Below are 17,188 nucleotides of genomic sequence, written 5' to 3' on the forward strand. Positions count from 1 at the left end.
CGAACCATAACTCAAGAAAGACCACCAGCAGGGTATAAAAGGCGTCACATCCCTCTAGTGGAGGAATTGTGTAATTGCATCTACGTGACGATAGAGACTTTGATGGCTCTTCACGCTAATTATGGGCCGGTGAAAGGAAATCACGGGCCTTATCTCGATCTGACTCAAAAGTACGTCGGCCCACCGGGAAAACTCCTGAATCTCCCGAAGGCCAGTTCAGCCCTGCTTTGGACTATGGACTTCCTCACTTTAATCTCGATTCACTCACATTTCACATTTCTTACCCCACATTAATCGAGAGGATTTTCTCCAGTTCAACCAAATCTAAAAGATTCCCGACCCTGTGTAGGAAATATGAATCAATATGTCATGCTTTGCCTCACAGCCTATAGGCCGGGGTAATGCCCCATTTGAAAGCTAAGACTTACCAAACGGATCGTATCTTTTCTGTTGCTTTGCTGCCACATTTTTGTCGTGCTTTTGTCCGTTTTTTTTGGCTTGTTTTCGTTGGGGTTTTTGCTGTTTTTGTCGTTTTTTGTTGCTTTCTTCATCGCATTTTTGATGCTCGTGTTTCTGTCACTTTTCTGCTGCTCTTTTGTGTCTCTTTTTTTGCTTTTTCATCATTTATTAATCGTGTGTTTGGAGCTTGTTTATTGGATTTTTCATCCTCGTTTTTGTTGCTTTGCTTTTAGCTCTGAGATTAGAAGCCAAATTGAAGAAAAAGTGCTCAGTCCAGGCGGGCGTTAAGAGGTTTCACATCTTACATGATGCTTTGCTTAAAGGGGGGGTATTCTGCAAAATCGACTTTTTCAAGCTTTCCATCCTGTTATTCTGTCACTCCCTCATTAAAAACATGGCTGAAGTGTTGCCTTGGCACATTCACGTATTTCTGAGTAATCTGTAAAAACTCTGATGGCGGCCATTTTAGGGATAGGTTTGCCTGAGTCCTCCTAGGAACGCCCCCACCTCCTGGAGACGCCTCCGAGCTTTGGTCACCAGCCGAGTGACCAACCACTGCTCCTCAGCAGAACCCCCTCCCCACTGATGCCACAGACAGCGTGTGGAGGGGGCGTGTCTAAAGGCTCAGAGGTTCTTAAAGAGACAGAGGCCTATTTCAAGACATTCACTACAGCCATTTTGAGAGAGACATTTTATACAAGGCAGTTATTCTAATTTACTGCATTTACAGACCAACAGAAGGTTTGTCATCATTGTAGTGAGATATAGACTGGTGCTATGGGACTGACAAAAGCAGAACACCCCCTCTTTAAAACTAGTTTGTAATGAGCAAAGCCATAGATGCACTCTCTCTATCACTGCCAACATCTCATCACATCAGTGCAGTTTAAGGCAACACCAGAAGTCGTCTCAGAGGTGCAGATGTTGAGGAAAATCTTCATAAATCTAAAAAACAGCATCGCACACTCAAGTAGCCCAATTTTTCAGATGGAGTTTTGATTGCAGTACCTTTGATAAACCACTAAACCCAGGAGTATATACAGTAATGTGTCTCAGATCAAACACTGTTCTCCTCTTCCCCCCCGTGTCTCAGAGAAGTGTCTGAAACAGCCATCACCTCGCTGCCCACTCTGGGGATGGACAGTCTGCGGGAGCTGAAGGCACGAGACGCCTGGGCTCTGAAGAAACTGCCCCCCATCAAGACCTTCAAGGACCTGCGCAGCGCCAACCTGACCTACCCCAGCCACTGCTGCGGCTTCAAGAACCTCAAGAAGAAGCGCGGGTGAGTACAGGAGGCCACGTACATGAGGCTTTTCCAGTAATATATATATCATCCAATGTTCTTCTCCACGTACATGAGACTTTTCCAGTAATATATATATCATCCAATGTTCTTCTCCATGTACATGAGGCTTTTCCAGTAATATATATATCATCCAATGTTCTTCTCCATGTACATGAGGCTTTTCCAGTAATATATATATCATCCAATGTTCTTCTCCATGTACATGAGGCTTTTCCAGTAATATATATATCATCCAATGTTCTTCTCCACGTACATGAGGCTTTTCCAGTAATATATATATATCATCCCATTGTCTTCTCCACGTACATGAGGCTTTTCCAGTAATATATATATATCATCCAATGTTCTTCTTCACAAGGCGAGGGGGAGATTTTTACTCTGCTCTGTAACAAAAAGAGTTAGGGCTCAACAAAGCTATTCTGTATTAACATTTGGTTACAAAAACTAAAATGAGGCTTGAAAGCAGCACAATGTGAGGGGACACAGTGGTTCGGTCACTGAAGATGATTTTGAGACAATTTTTTATATATTTTTTACGTTTCTTACATTTAATTTGATGTATTTTTAATTGAAAACACCATATTTAAGTGAAATTTAGCCAAATCCAAATACAGTTTACAAACTAACATCATCAACCTCTGAACCCACTCCAGTTTAGCTTTACCCAAATCCATCAGGTTTACGTCCTACAGGCCAGAGTCACGCCTCTTTGGAAAGTTAAGACTGAACTAAACTGAGCTTTTTCCTCGCGTTGTTGCCGCATTGTCGTCACATTTAAAAAAACATTTATATCGCTTTTTTATTGGGCTTTTTTTTTTTGTTGCCACATTTGCATCACTTTTTTGTTGCTCCTTTTTGGCTTTTTTGTTGTGCTTTTGTCATACATTTTTGTCAATTTTTCGTCACAATTTTGTCACTTTTTTGTCACTTTTTCGTCACTTTTTTTCGTCACATTTTCATCACTTTTTCATCACTTTTTCATCACTTTTTCATCACTTTTTCATCACATTTTTGTCACATTTTTGTCACTTTTTCGTCACATTTTTGTCACTTTTTCATCACTTTTTCATCACTTTTTTGTCACATTTTTGTCACTTTTTCGTCACATTTTTGTCACTTTTTCATCACTTTTTGCCTCGTTTTTGTTTCTCTCTTTCATCGGTTTTGTCACATTTTTGTTGCTATTTTGGCACTTTTTTAAAGGAGCTTTCAGGCCTGGGTAAAGCCAAACTGGTTCAGGTTAAACCAGATTTTAAATGTTTTCCACCATCGATGATCATAAATGCAAACAACATTTTGGGTCCCAAGTTGTCGGTCGAGCAGTTTTTGGAGCCCCTGCTTTAAACCACTTCATTGTAACGTTTGTGAGCACTGCCCTGCCTTGAATCACAGCTGGAGTTACTGTAGTTCAGTCTTTGGGTCTGAAATTCCCAAACACATATAACTCTTCCTTGATCCCTGCTGCTTTTATGGGGGGGGCAGTATTAGTGAGGGCAGGGTAATCGTACTAATGAGGGTCCAAAGTGCTGGGTTGGCTGCTCTGGAGGGCTGTGGACATTGGCGACACGCTCACCTATAACGTCTGAAGCTGTAATCACTGTCACTCACACGTGTTATTGTTGGGAAGAGGTTTCAGACGGAGTAACAGTACTCGAGGTGTGAACCCGGGCTTTCCCCTGAATGTACACGGATTATTATATCAACATGAGCATTTTTAATACAGTGGTGGTCATGTGATGATCTATTCAAGGCGTGTTCAATAATAGTATTGTGTATGTTTTTCATATTACAACACCTTATACGTCATAGTGTGAGTTTGTATATTCTCACACTGTTTTATGTTTCAGCCACCAGGACTAGGTTTGGATCATTAACCCCTTAACCCCCGCCTGAGCTGAGCAGAGAAAAGCGAGGATGAAAAAGCAGCAAAAACACAGTGACCATTCGACAAAAAGATGTGATCAGTTTTGCAGGTCTTAGCTTTCAAATGAGGCATCACCCTGTTGCTCTCCAGTCCAGACGCTTTTAGATTTGAGTATAATCGAACTGGAGGAAATGTGCTCAGCTCAGACGGGGGTGAAGAGGTTAAATCTGTTTGTAGAGGACGGTTTCAAAGGGTTAAGGATGTGAGAACTTACACACATTACCCAACAAATCAAGTCATTTTCTTTAAAACCTTCATCGTTGTTTTCCCTCTGCAATCCTCTGTTGTATTTCAAGTGTTTTAATGTGAGCTGTTGTGAAAATGGTGTGTGGTGGAAACGGCCGAGTCCAAGACAAATCTTCCTCAGAGGATAATCAAGTTTATCCTTTTCTTCAAAATGCACAGCTTGATTCATGATAAGGTCCACAGTCTAGAACTTAAATGCAGAATAAATAGGCTTATTTATCATGAACATCAATTTATTCTACAGAAATAAAAAGAAAATCTATAGTAAGTGACATTTTCACTCCAAACATTGTACTGAAAATGACGATGGCCTGTTCTCCCACAGGCTCATTAGAACCTCTGTTCTCCCACAGGCTCATTAGAACCTCTGTTCTCCCACAGGCTCATTAGAACCTCTGTTCTCCCACAGGCTCATTAGAACCTGCAGGAGACGTGTGTGACCTCACTGCTGTGCACTTGTTTTCTCAAAGGACTGACTCTGATTCTGAAGTCTTATCTATTCATGTCAAAAATTATCTGTAACTTCATCTCTACAATAAATCTTTCCAAATGATGTTACGTGACGCTGCACTGCTAAAAGTGGATTCTAGATTTCTTGAGAAAAAAAAGTCTTATTTTAGGAAATAAAATCTAGTCATTTCTTGTTCAGATTTATTTGCTAAAAAACATACAACATTTCTTGTACAAGAAAGAAAAACTTTTTGAATCTTCTTCAGTTTTAGACAAAGAATATTTTTTCTTATTTTAAAGGGGGCCTATTATGCAAAATCGACTTTTTCAAGCTTTACATCATGTTATTAAGTCATTCCCTCATTAAAACCATGCCTGAAGTGTTGCCTTGGCACATTCACGTATTTTCGAGTAATCTGTAGAAACTCTGATGGCGGCCATTTTAGGGATAAAACGCCTGATTCCTTCAGGAAACGCCCTCGACCTCCAGGATACGCCTCCGACCTTTCGTCACCAGCCGAGTAACCAACCACTGCCCCTCAGCAGAACCCCCTCCCCGCAGTGTCCAGCCCTAAAATGTAAACAGAGTCATCATGGAGGATTAGCTTCATGTGTTGTGAACCGGAGCCACAGCAGACTTTTACAAAGACACACATCAGTGTTTCTGTTACCGAAACACCCAGGATTCAAACCGGTGACAAGAACACTTATTTCAGTGTCTGGTTCTGCGCCGGGCCTTGATGATGCACAGAGCCTCCGGAGAAAGCTAATGCTAAGCTAAACCTCGAGTCATCACGTGGAAACGAGAAATATGCACAAATAAAGTCAATAAAACCACCACACACATAAAGAACCGTTTAACAATGATCACACACGGAGCCGGGCTTGTTGATTTGGAAGTTTATTGCTCACATTTCATCTACAATGGGTCATAGCCGAGTGGTTTTCTCCCGGAGCTAACAAGCTAGCCGCGACAAGCTAACGGGAAAATTCACTGAATACAAGCAAATTATGCATTGAAAACGTCACTAAAACAGGCAACTGCTTGAAGCAGCCTTTATGATGATCACACACGGAGCCTGGCTTGTTGATTGTGTAGTTTATTGCTCACATTTCATCTACAGTGAGTCGTAGCCGAGTGGTTTGTCCCGGAGCTAAGGCACTATTAGCCGCGACAAGCTACCAACCTTCACCTTCACAACATTCATTGAAAACAGGCAGCATATTATGCACAAATAACGTCAATAAAGCAGGCAACTACTCGAAGCAGCCTTTACGATGATCACACAATGAGCCTGGCTTTACACATTTGTGGTTTATTACAGACTTTTCATCAACAATGAGCTGTAGTCGATTATAACAAGCTAACGGGTAACCTCGAAAAACCATTGTCCACCTGCGGAGATAATGTCCGTCTTTGAATCGTATGGGCTCCTGCAGATCCTGGTGTCGTCCACACTGTAAAAAGTGTTGCTTAAATGAGAAGTAAAAAAAATTCCGTAAGCGGTTCCATCGGACATTTTGTGTTCTGTCAACTTCAGCTCTTTATTAAGTACTAAAAAATATTAAATTGAGTTTGACAGAAAGCAAAACTATAACTTACTCGTGAATGATTTACTCAATATTTTTGTGTTCTCACAAACCAAAACTATAACTTAGACGTGAATGATTTACTCAATATTTTTGTGTTCTCCCAAAGCAAAACTATAACTTAGACGTGAATGATTTACTCAATATTTTTGTGTTCTCACAAACCAAAACTTTAACTTAGACGTGAATGATTTACTCAATATTTTTGTGTTCTTCCAAAGCAAAACTATAACTTACTCGTGAATGATTTACTCAATATTTTTGTGTTCTCACAAAGCAAAACTATAAATTACTCGTGAATGATTTACTCAATATTTTTGTGTTCTCCCAAAGCAAAACTATAACTTAGACGTGAATGATTTACTCAATATTTTTGTGTTCTCACAAAGCAAAACAACTTTAAAAATGTAATAATGTACCACCCGGTTTTATATTCTGATTAAGCACAACAACTTCATGATGATCAATTTCGTTCATATCTTTGTGTTCAAACATTTTTTTGGTGATTAATGCATCTTCATTTTATATCATTGACCATTAATTAACTATAACTTAAATGTAATACCAAAAACAAAGTTATTTTTCTGCAACGTTGAACATTTATTGAGAATCAAATTCCCCCCCCCCAAAAATAAAAAAAAATCCAATTTTTTACACAATAAAAGCCAAACACATTTGAACATGTAAGCAGCAGCAAAGTTCCTATTTTCTTCGGTAACAATGAAGCCCTTTTCTTAACCAAAAATAATAATAACAACAATAAAATATAATACAGTAGTGAAATAAAATCATGCAATGCTAAGTATATCCCAAGAATGCTAGGAAGCTTGCGTTTCTCTCATTCACCTGGCTTCACAAGCTATGCCTTTCTTATTTTGCTTAAGCTGTTATGCGTTGCTATGGTTATGATGTAGCGGAGTGACGTTACAGCTCTACTTCCGGATCCACATAGACCGGCAGATGTGCGAGAAACTACACAAAAACTTCAACACCACAATCAATATTTCTGAAACTCAACAGAGTTACTGAACAGACCTATTTATCAGGCCCATTAGCCAAAAATGCTGAACCTACTGCTATAAAAGTAATATTTACCGAAATCGCTACATCCGGGTTTAGCACAGAAAAATGCTAATGTCCGAGGTGGCGCAGCAGCTACGCTAACCCCAGAAGTAGCGACTTTAATATTACTTTTGTAGCAGTAGGTGTAGCATTTTTGGCTAATGAGTCTGAGAAATAAGAAGGCTCAGTAACTCTCCGCTGAGTTTCAGAAATATTTATTGTGGTTTTGAAGAGTTTTGTCTTGCATATTTGCCGACTGGTACGGACCCAGAAGTAGAGCTGTGACGTCACACTATACAACCGAATAACAGTGATTTGAGCTAGGAAGCCATCATCAAAGCCAACAAGGGACTGGAATATTTTTTATACTATAAACCTTCATAAAACCCCTTTTTTTGTTTTTTTTTACAAATGTAATCCAATGTTCATCACAATACTAAACATTTACATGTTACATGTTATTACCAAGAACAGAAGAATAAATTAATGCACTGTATTGAACAATCTTCCCAGATTAGGAGGTCATCACAATTTATTGTTTAATAGCCATAACACTAAGTAATTCTTTATGCCATGGTCAGTCAGAATTCCAATACTATTACATGTGCATTGTTTTTGTAGTTTTTTAGTTTTGTAGTTAGGCAAGTCAAAGCACTCAAACGTGTGTTTCAGCTATGTGCGCCATCTTCTGTGTTCAAACGCAACGAGGCCAAACCTTTCAAGACTGGCTGGCCATCAATCCTGATCCCGTAGGTCTCTTGAGACGTGAAGATCATCACTGGGGAGGCGCTGAGATCCTCAGTGAACCCGTTGGTCTGTTTAAAGAGACAAATAATGTTTAAAGTTGACAGTTTGCTTAGTGTTTCAAGACCACATTTTTTACCTTCAGATAAATGGTTTTCAATAATTTTCACACCAAGTACAATCTTGGAAAATACATTTGGTGCTGTAAGTGCCACTTAGAATTGTCACATTCTGTATATTTACAAAGTGATAAATCAGCTGAGCGTTTCATGACAATAGGGCAGGCATGTCCCAGCCAAGCTTAACCGTGTTGGGCTGATTAAACAGCCTAACCTATCCCATCACAGAAATCTGCAAGTGGAGCTGCATTTACACAATAACCCTTAGTTTATCGTCTCACGTGCCATTCCTCTTGTTCTTGAACTTTAAGCCACAACAGGACCACATTTTTTAAACTTATAATCACTAGTTTTAGTTTAATCTTATTTCTCTTGATCATGTCCTGCCTCCAGCCCTATAGCCCTTTCAAGACACTGAAAGTTGTAAAGTTGTAAAAGTTGTTACCTGGTCATCACAAATGAGGTCAGCCTGGTTCTCCCCAATGTACGCCATGAGACATCTCAGCAAAACGTCTCTCCTCTTTTCAACCTTTGAAGATGGACTCTATAACACACATGAATTTCATTCAAATTTATTGTCGACATGTTTTATCCCCTACCACAAACCAGGGACCCACAATAATTCACATTGTAAGTGTAAAATGTTCATACATTGTAAAAGTATATACCTGAACCATCTTTTCACCGAGTGCCACCTTTTGAGTTGAATAGTGAGAACATCTTGGCTGTGTTCTCGGATAAACGTTGGCTCCAGAGATATGCCAGCAAGCTGCTGAAATTGTTCACAAATCTGCAGAACAAAAAAACATTTTTGATACACAACCATGTAAATACATACTTAAATGCAACAACATTTTAGAGCCACACCTGAGATTCATCTAAAAAGGGCCGGCCACCGATCAAGTAGAGTAGCAACATTGGATCCTTCAGATAAAGCTTCTTGCCTTTGTAGGCTGAAGGTTTGGGACATCAGGTCATTTATCACATTGTTTTTCTTCTTTGTCTCTTGAAAAAGCTGAACTGTAAAATTATATGTAAAAAAAAAGAATGAACAAAAAAAAACTATAAAAGTCACCCATATTTAAAAGCACAGCAAAGTTAATTTGACCTGTATCATATCTTGGTCCACCGTCAGGTCTTTTAGGTATCAGTAAGTCACCAGTCTGTTAACAGAAGAAATTAACTGTTAGACAGAAATATACACACAGTCGATGCACATATGGATAATATATGCTCGTCCATTTGCACAAAAAGCTTAAGTGGGACAAAGAGCGAAACGTCCGACACTCCACCTCTGAGTACAGATGAGGACTAGAGGGACTCTGTCTACGATGGACAACACCCAAGAACCTACACAGAGGTCCCCTCCCCAAGTTAATGCATTATCTAGAAAACATGGCAGTGGAATGTCATTTGTCAAAATAATCAGATTTTCCAGTATTTTTTACATTACGCATCATCTGCTGTATTCCTGTCTTATTATTGCACACCCTGAGTTTTTTTCTGAGAGCTTATTTAACAAGTGAATGTATCCATTGTTATCATAAACGAAGTTTAGGCTAATGATAAATATTACAGCCCTAACAGTTTGAATCGATGCACAGTCCCCCCTACCAAATGAGGCCATACAACAACGTTCACTTAGAATCTTACAAAAAGGGGAGAAGTTACCTGTGGTTAGCACAAACATGAACTGATACCGCACCACGTTTACTATATGTTTTTGTACAACTTTACGGTGACGCAGGGTGAACTGGAGATAATAAAGTGTGCGTTTGATGAGGGGAGAACAAGAGTCAGTGTTGGGAAAGTTCATTTTCTACATGAACTACTTCAAAGTTCCGTTCAAAAATTTCAAAATGAACTAGTTCATAGTTCTTTTTTTTGTTGTTGCTGCGAGCTGTTATTCAGGCATGAAAACGGATCGAGGTGAAAAAGGTGAGACGTATATTTCCCCGCTCATAAAGCAACAATCTGATGCATTTTTAAATGCATTTTTGCCAACCTTGGTAGAGCTGGAGAAAGTTGACTTCAGCCATGACTTAAAAATATTATCCTCTCTTAGTGTTATGCAGCTCTCTCATGTCAGCCTGTCACTGTTTTATGAGTGGATTTTGGTTATCTTTGCTAATCATATTTTATTTTATTCTTTTTTTTTTTTAAGTTTAATTGGTAAATTCTTGGTGGAAAATGAAGCTACAAATATTCAATTGCATGTGTGTTAATTTGGTAAATTAATCACGTGAATAAGATTGTTTTAGGAGCAAATTTGTAGTTAAAAAACTCCACATTGTGTCTTTATGTAAATGAGCGCACGCGGAGCAGAGGAGTTTGGAAAGACAGACGTTACACAAGGGAAACTCGCTTCGTAGCCTCACTCTGTGGCTGCTCACGGGCACCGTGCGGACCCGCTGGTTACTGGTGTGCCAGGGCATGTGCCAGAGCCATAAACAGCAGAGTTCAGCCCCACAGAACTGGACACAGTCGGGCCGTGGGCGCGGGGGCGGAGCGAGCGCGAGCTACACCGTGGACCCGCCAGAGTTTAGAACCGCTGGTAAAACTGTGACGGCGGGTTTTACATTCACTGATCCGCGGTCTTAAATCACAGATATAAGAAATCTGGCTCCATATTGAACGAACGTAAGAAGAACGGGAAATGCCGTTCACAGGCACCAGAATGAACGCGTTCATGGTTTCGTTCATCAGGCAGTAACACTGTGCGTTCAGTTCACGTTCGCCCAAAATATGAACGCGTTCATTACATCACTGACAAGAGTAAACAACACTGAACACTGTACGGGTATCTGGTTCTGAGCTCGTTGAGCTAACACTGTTGTGGTGCGTTAGATCCGAGCGCAATTTCGTTTCGCCTACACGTGTCTGATTTTTAGAGATGCGTGAATATTCCTGGCTTTTATCAAGGCCTCTCGGGACGCACTGGCTCGTACATGTGTGTGTGTGTGTATATAGACTTTAGTATGATCCTCTCTGTTCAGATAGTCCTCCTCCCCAACGCGCTAGCTTTCACGGCCACTTACAATGTTAAACCAAATTCATTCACCAGTATCTTAAAACACATAACACATAAACGCAACAAAGTTTTCCAAACCATTTCTTTCTAGCGACCAACAACAACATGTTAACATCGGCTAATGCTAGCTTTGAGCATGTATGTCGAACTAATTTTTTGGACAAATTTGACAAAAAAGATAACCACCGTTTGCAGTAAAGGATACACGTACCTTGTCTCGTTCACCTGGAAAATATTTGGATCCACCGCGATGGCGAAGGCACTTCTGCTGCTCAGCTCCCAAGAAGACGTTCCACCAGACCGGCTTGAACCGGTCTGAAAGTCAGCCTAAACCCGCCCCCCAGGCCAAGTTTGTGTTCGATCAACACATTATATTAGTTTTGTCATTACAGGGCCACCACTCAGACAAAATAAATACTTAAAGTGTTTTCACCTAAAGCAATAAAATCTGTATTTTTTATGGTGCTGTAATAATGATATATAGTACTTATTTGTCAACCAAAAATTTAAATTTATAAAAAAATAAGTACTTAGTAACTAATTAAAATGTTTCAAACCAAAGTTTGGTCTGCAGCACTTATTACAGTGCATGGGGGTATAGTTAGAGATCCATAGGGCAGATGCAAAGAGAGAGCCTCCAAACAGCAGTTATTTTTCAGGCAAGAGCCCCTTCCAAGCGTCCGGTGTGGAAGGTTCGTCTCCAAATAATATCCTGTGTGGCCATTGTTCACAAAGTGATAAACAGTAGCTCCTTTCCAACAATAAAAATTAAAATGCACCGATCGTAGTTTCAATACAGTTGAGACAACGAGCGGAGTGTTGTTGTGATGCCACAGACAGCGTGTGGAGGGGGCGTGTCGGAAAGGGTCAGAGGTTCTTAAAGAGACAGAGGCCTATTTCAAGTCATTTGCTAACGCCATTTTGAAAGAGCAATTTTATATAAGGCAGTTATTCTAATTTACTGCATTGACAGACCAACAGAAGGTTTCGTCATCATTGTAGTGTGCTATAGACTGGTGCTATGTGGCTGAAAAAAGCATAATACCCCCTCTTTAAGAAAAACTAAGATCAACAACTCTTAATGTAAGAACTGCTTCTCACAGAGAGATAAAACATTCCATTCTTTAAAGTGGGCGGCTCGGTGGCACAGCGGTTAGAGCCTCAGCTTCACAGCTCGAAGGTCCCGGGTTCGATTCCCACCAGGACGGGGCCTTTCTGTGTGGAGCATGTTCTCCCTGTGTCTACCACTAAAAACATGTACAATAGGTGAATCCTCCAGCAGGTGATTCTGACCATCAGCCTGGCTCCACATCATGGAGACGGGTCTCCGGGCAATACTTTCCTTAAATATTAGTATTTATTAAGAACATTTTACTTAAATCAAGCAACATTTAAGTAAAATATCCCACAATTTTTCACTAAATAAGAATGTTTTCCTTAATTATTCCATTTTCTGAGGACATTTTGCGTAATTTGAGCTTTTTATTTGCTTAAATTTAGTGTTTCTTTCTTGTTTAATGATAAGAAAAATATTCTAGAAATAAGAATTCTTGGCAAGAAAAAAATGCTGACCCCATTGGCAGAATTTTTTCCTTAAAACAAGACAAAACGTCTTATTTTAAGATTGTTTTCCTTGATTTAGAAGGGTACTTTTTGCAGCGTATGCCATTGCCACGCAGCGATCTTCACACCCCTTTGTTTTCCTTCCAGCTTTTTCGAGTACATCATCTGTAACCTGACCGCCTTGTACGAGCAGCACCACAAGCGCTCGGTGGGGCCGTACCACGTCCCCTCCCTCCAGGACGACTCCATGTCCGAGCCGGTCCCGGACCAGGAGACCAACGAGGACCTGCTGAAGGACGGGGACGCCGGGCGGACCGACTTCCAGAGCAGCCTGCACTACCACGCCTACTTCGGGGGCCAGCCGGACGACGACGTGGGCTTCGGCACCGCCCTCAAAAACCCCCAGGAGGACACGGCCCAGGACTTCGACAGCAGATACGACTACATCGTGTGCGACGACCGGGCCGAGGTGTCCTGCGCGCCCGTCCCGGACGAGTTCAACCCCTGCGAGGACATCATGGGCTTCGGCTTCCTGCGCGTGACCGTGTGGTTCGTGAGCCTGCTCGCCGTGCTGGGGAACATCGTGGTCCTGCTGGTGTTGCTCACGAGCCACTACAAGCTCTCCGTGTCCCGCTTCCTGATGTGCCACCTGGCCTTCGCCGACCTGTGCATGGGCATCTACCTGCTCCTCATCGCCTCGGTGGACCTGCACACCAAAGCCGAGTACTTCAACCACGCCATCGACTGGCAGACCGGGCCCGGGTGCGGCCTGGCCGGGTTCTTCACCGTGTTTGCCAGCGAGCTCTCGGTGTACACGCTAACGGTGATCACGCTGGAACGCTGGTACGCCATCACGTTCGCCATGCGGCTGGACCGGAAGCTCCGCCTCCACCACGCCGCCGCTGTCATGCTAGCCGGGTGGGTTTTTTGCCTCATGTTAGCGCTGCTCCCGCTAGTCGGCGTTAGCAGCTACCAGATGGTTAGCATTTGCCTGCCGATGGACACCAAATCCGCGGGAGCGCAGGTGTACATCCTCCTGGTGCTGCTCCTGAACATCGTGGCGTTTTTGGTGATATGCGCCTGCTACTTCCGGATCTACTGCGCCGTCCACAACCCGCACTACCGCTCCGGCTCCAAGGACACCAACATCGCCAAGCGCATGGCCGTGCTCATCTTCACCGACTTCCTGTGCATGGCGCCCATTTCGTTCTACGCCATGTCCGCCGCGATGGACCGGCCCCTCATCACCGTCTCCAACTCCAAGATCCTCCTGGTCCTCTTCTACCCGCTCAACTCCTGCGCCAACCCGTTCCTCTACGCCATCTTCACCAAGGCGTTCCGCGGCGACGTCTTCATCCTGCTCAGCAAGGTGGGGCTGTGCCAGCAGAGGGCGCAGGTGTTCAGGGGGCAAACCGTGTCGTCCAAAGGGAGCAGCGGGACGTCCCAGATCCGGAAGGGGAAGGGAGCAGCGAGGAGCGGCGGCGCGGAGGAGGTCCATCTCAGGAAGTGCTCTGGACAGACTTCCCCACACACTGTGAGCCAGCAGGCCGGCCCCGAGGAGAACCCGAGCCTCTGCAGCACATGAGGACGCGTGGGGAGGAGTCGGGAGACTTGGACTGTCGATGGTCGACGATCACGGAACATCAGCGCCGCTCGTTGGCCTGGGACGTTTGTTTATGTAGCACGGTTTCATTCGGTGCTTTAAGAGAAGGAGATGTTTAAGCACGTACAGAAACCGAGTGACTTGAAACAGGTTAAAAATAATAGTTGCTATACTTAAAGGGGCTGGATGCAAGTTGATCATTTTATACTCACTGCTGCCACCTCAGGTCATACGTGTAACTGCAGCTTCTGTATTAAAGGAACAGGCCAGCGTTTTTCCACACTGAGATATGTTCTTACCTGAGCTGTGACGAGTTCTTTAGGACCTGTCTGATCTTCAGTCACGTAAACACAGCGCAGACGGCGTTAGCATTTAGCCTCTCCCTCTCTCCTCTATAGCTCCAAAACAGGTCAAGATAGAAGCTACCAAGCTCTTCCACGTTTCCCCTATTTAAATATGGTTACGTGAAGTGTTCCACTATTTCATTTTCATCCTGAGTAGAGATATTGTTATATGTTGTACCGCATAATTCTACTTAGGTATTCAAAATACCTTAATTCGCTAATGACTCACTGTTCATTATTTCATTTGTGTACAAAACTTAAGGTGACCATAAAGATGCTACATTTATGAAACAAGGTGATGCTGGACAAGGGTTTTGGGAACGTTATAGTTGGATTTCTCTAGATATTCAAGCAGAAATATTGATTTGTTGATGCTCAATTACAATTAGGTGTAATGACTCTGTGACGGTTTTTATCCAAAAGGTTTGTGTGGCTTGACAGACCAAGCTTCTCATCTGAAAATTCTGTTAATGTAATCATATATTTTACTCGGTCACTCGGTTTCGTGAAGATTACTGCACAGTAAAGTGAAGATTACTGCGCGGATTTCGAACTACTCCTGGTATTATTACGCCTTACAATATAGTCCCCCCTTTTATCCGCTTAGAAAATCCACATTGTTTAATTGTGTGTAATTATACTTTGTAGTGGAACACTTCACGTAACCATATTTAAATAGGGAAAACGTGGAAGAGCTTGGTAGCTTCTATCTTGACCTGTTTTGGAGCTATAGAGGAGAGAGGGAGAGGCTAAATGCTAACGCCGTCTGCGCTGTGTTTACGTGACTGAAGATCAGACAGGTCCTAAAGAACTCGTCACAGCTCAGGTAAGAACATATCTCAGTGTGGAAGAACGCTGGCCTGTTCCTTTAAGCTCGTGCATGACTTTCTGAGTGACAGTGCAGGATTTTAGAGGCAGTTGTGGTGAACAGGTCTGGGCTCATACACATTAGGACAGTGGTTCTCAACCTGGGGGTCGGGACCGCCAAGGGGGTCGCGAGACAAATTTGGGGGGTCACCAGATCATTTAGATAAAATAACCATATTTTCATGAGCATATAATGTAATATTTTATGGGAGCATGTGTTTGCTATTGTGTGTTCATAGTTTGATGAATTTCATTTTATCCATTTGTTTTTTAAGAATCATGTCGGCTAATGTTCCTACTTCTCCCGGCGTGACCCGAGCGGGGGGTCACACACCCCTTTAACTGTTATAATGGGGGTCGCGGCTCCAAAAGGTCGAGAATCATTGCCTTAGGACATGGCGGGAACATACAGGGGGAGGAACATACATCATTTTAACATGTTTTAACTCTGTATAGTCCCTTTAAAGAAGAACTAACTCACTTTTTAATCTTAATAAGTCCTTTCCGTCGTCCCTCTGGGGGTAATACAAGTGTTAATGGGATGATTGGGGGGTCTTTCATCTCCCCCTGGTGTCTCTGTCCAGAAAACAACAGCAATACACAATACAATACAATGCAATACAATCATGAAGAAGCTAGCAGGCTAACGGGCAAAGCTAACCACTTAAACAGCCTCCATTGTGTAATGTGATGAACAATATCCCTCTGTCCCTTTGTCTTTTCTGTCAGCGCAGTATTTACTCTCACGGACGATTAATGAGTAAAAACACAACGTGCTACGACACCTGCAGGGGGCGCAAGTTACTTAGTTCTGCTTTAACTCGATTCCCCAGAAACACAAGACTAGTCAATAATGAGATAAGCTAATCGTCACAATGTCCCTGAGGATTATTCGTGTGGCGTTCAAGCTAATAAAGCTCACGCCCAGTTTGTGTTGGGTTAGTGCTGGATGTTCTGCTCCGGAGGGACAGTCTGCTGTGAAAACGTGAGATATCATGACACAAATGAAGGTCAGGGCCAGGGAAATGGTTCACCTCTTCACTCCCGCCTGAACCCAGAGGATCTTTTTCCTCACGTCATCACATTTTTTTTCAAACATTTTTTTGTTGGATGTTCAACTCATTTTTGTAACTTTTTTTGTCATTTTTTTATCACATTTTTGTGTCATTTTTTTTTGTCATTTTTTATCACATTTTTCTCACATTTTTGTCATTTTTTTTATCACATTTTTGTCACATTTTTGTCATTTTTTTTATCACATTTTTGTCATTTTTTTGTCATTTTTTGTCACATTTTTGTCACATTTTTGTCATTTTTTTATCACATTTTTGTCATTTTTTTATCACATTTTTATCACATTTTTGTCATTTTTTTTGTCATTTTTTATCATATTTTTGTCATTTTTTATCACATTTTTGTCATTTTTTTATCACATTTTTGTCATTTTTTTTTATCACATTTTTGTCATTTTTTTATCACATTTTTATCACATTTTTGTCACATTTTTGTCATTTTTTCTGTGTTTTTTCGTCCATTTTTCGTCCATTTTTTGTCAATGTTTTCCCACTTTTTTGTCACATTTCCATCATTGTTTTTTTCCCCATCACTTTTCTCCAGAAGCTTTTGGATTGGGGTAAAGCCAAACTGGAGAAAATGTGCTCGGTTCAGGTGGGAGTTAAGGGGTTAACATTAAGGATTAGGATTATTTGTATTTTCAGACAAACCAGCTCATAGATCTATACAAACTCACAGCAGACGTCCCTCCGGAGCAGACGATCCAGCACTGACCTTTGTGTTGCCGCTTCAGCTGACTGGGCGTGTTCATTTTGAGAAAGTTTGAACGCTGCACAGACGGCGCAGGTGAAGGAGCAGAAGAGGCT

The 17,188-nt window shown here is 41.8% G+C and overlaps 1 protein-coding gene across 1 annotated transcript in view; it reads left to right on the forward strand.

The window, feature by feature from the left end:
- The window catches only part of tshr (thyroid stimulating hormone receptor), a gene marked incomplete at both ends in the record, with an annotated part of 51,190 nt that extends 37,111 nt beyond the window's left edge, over positions 1-14,079 (forward strand). Inside the window, 2 exons of the mRNA XM_079572528.1 lie at positions 1,553-1,741; positions 12,642-14,079. Of these exons, the coding sequence (XP_079428654.1) occupies positions 1,553-1,741; positions 12,642-14,079 (1,627 nt within the window). The remainder of the gene's footprint in view (positions 1-1,552; positions 1,742-12,641) is intronic.
- Between the last annotated feature and the right edge of the window lie 3,109 nt (positions 14,080-17,188).

This window comes from Gobius niger (genome assembly GCF_951799975.1).
Source record: "Gobius niger genome assembly, chromosome: 15".
Classification (NCBI taxonomy): Eukaryota; Metazoa; Chordata; class Actinopteri; order Gobiiformes; family Gobiidae; genus Gobius; species Gobius niger.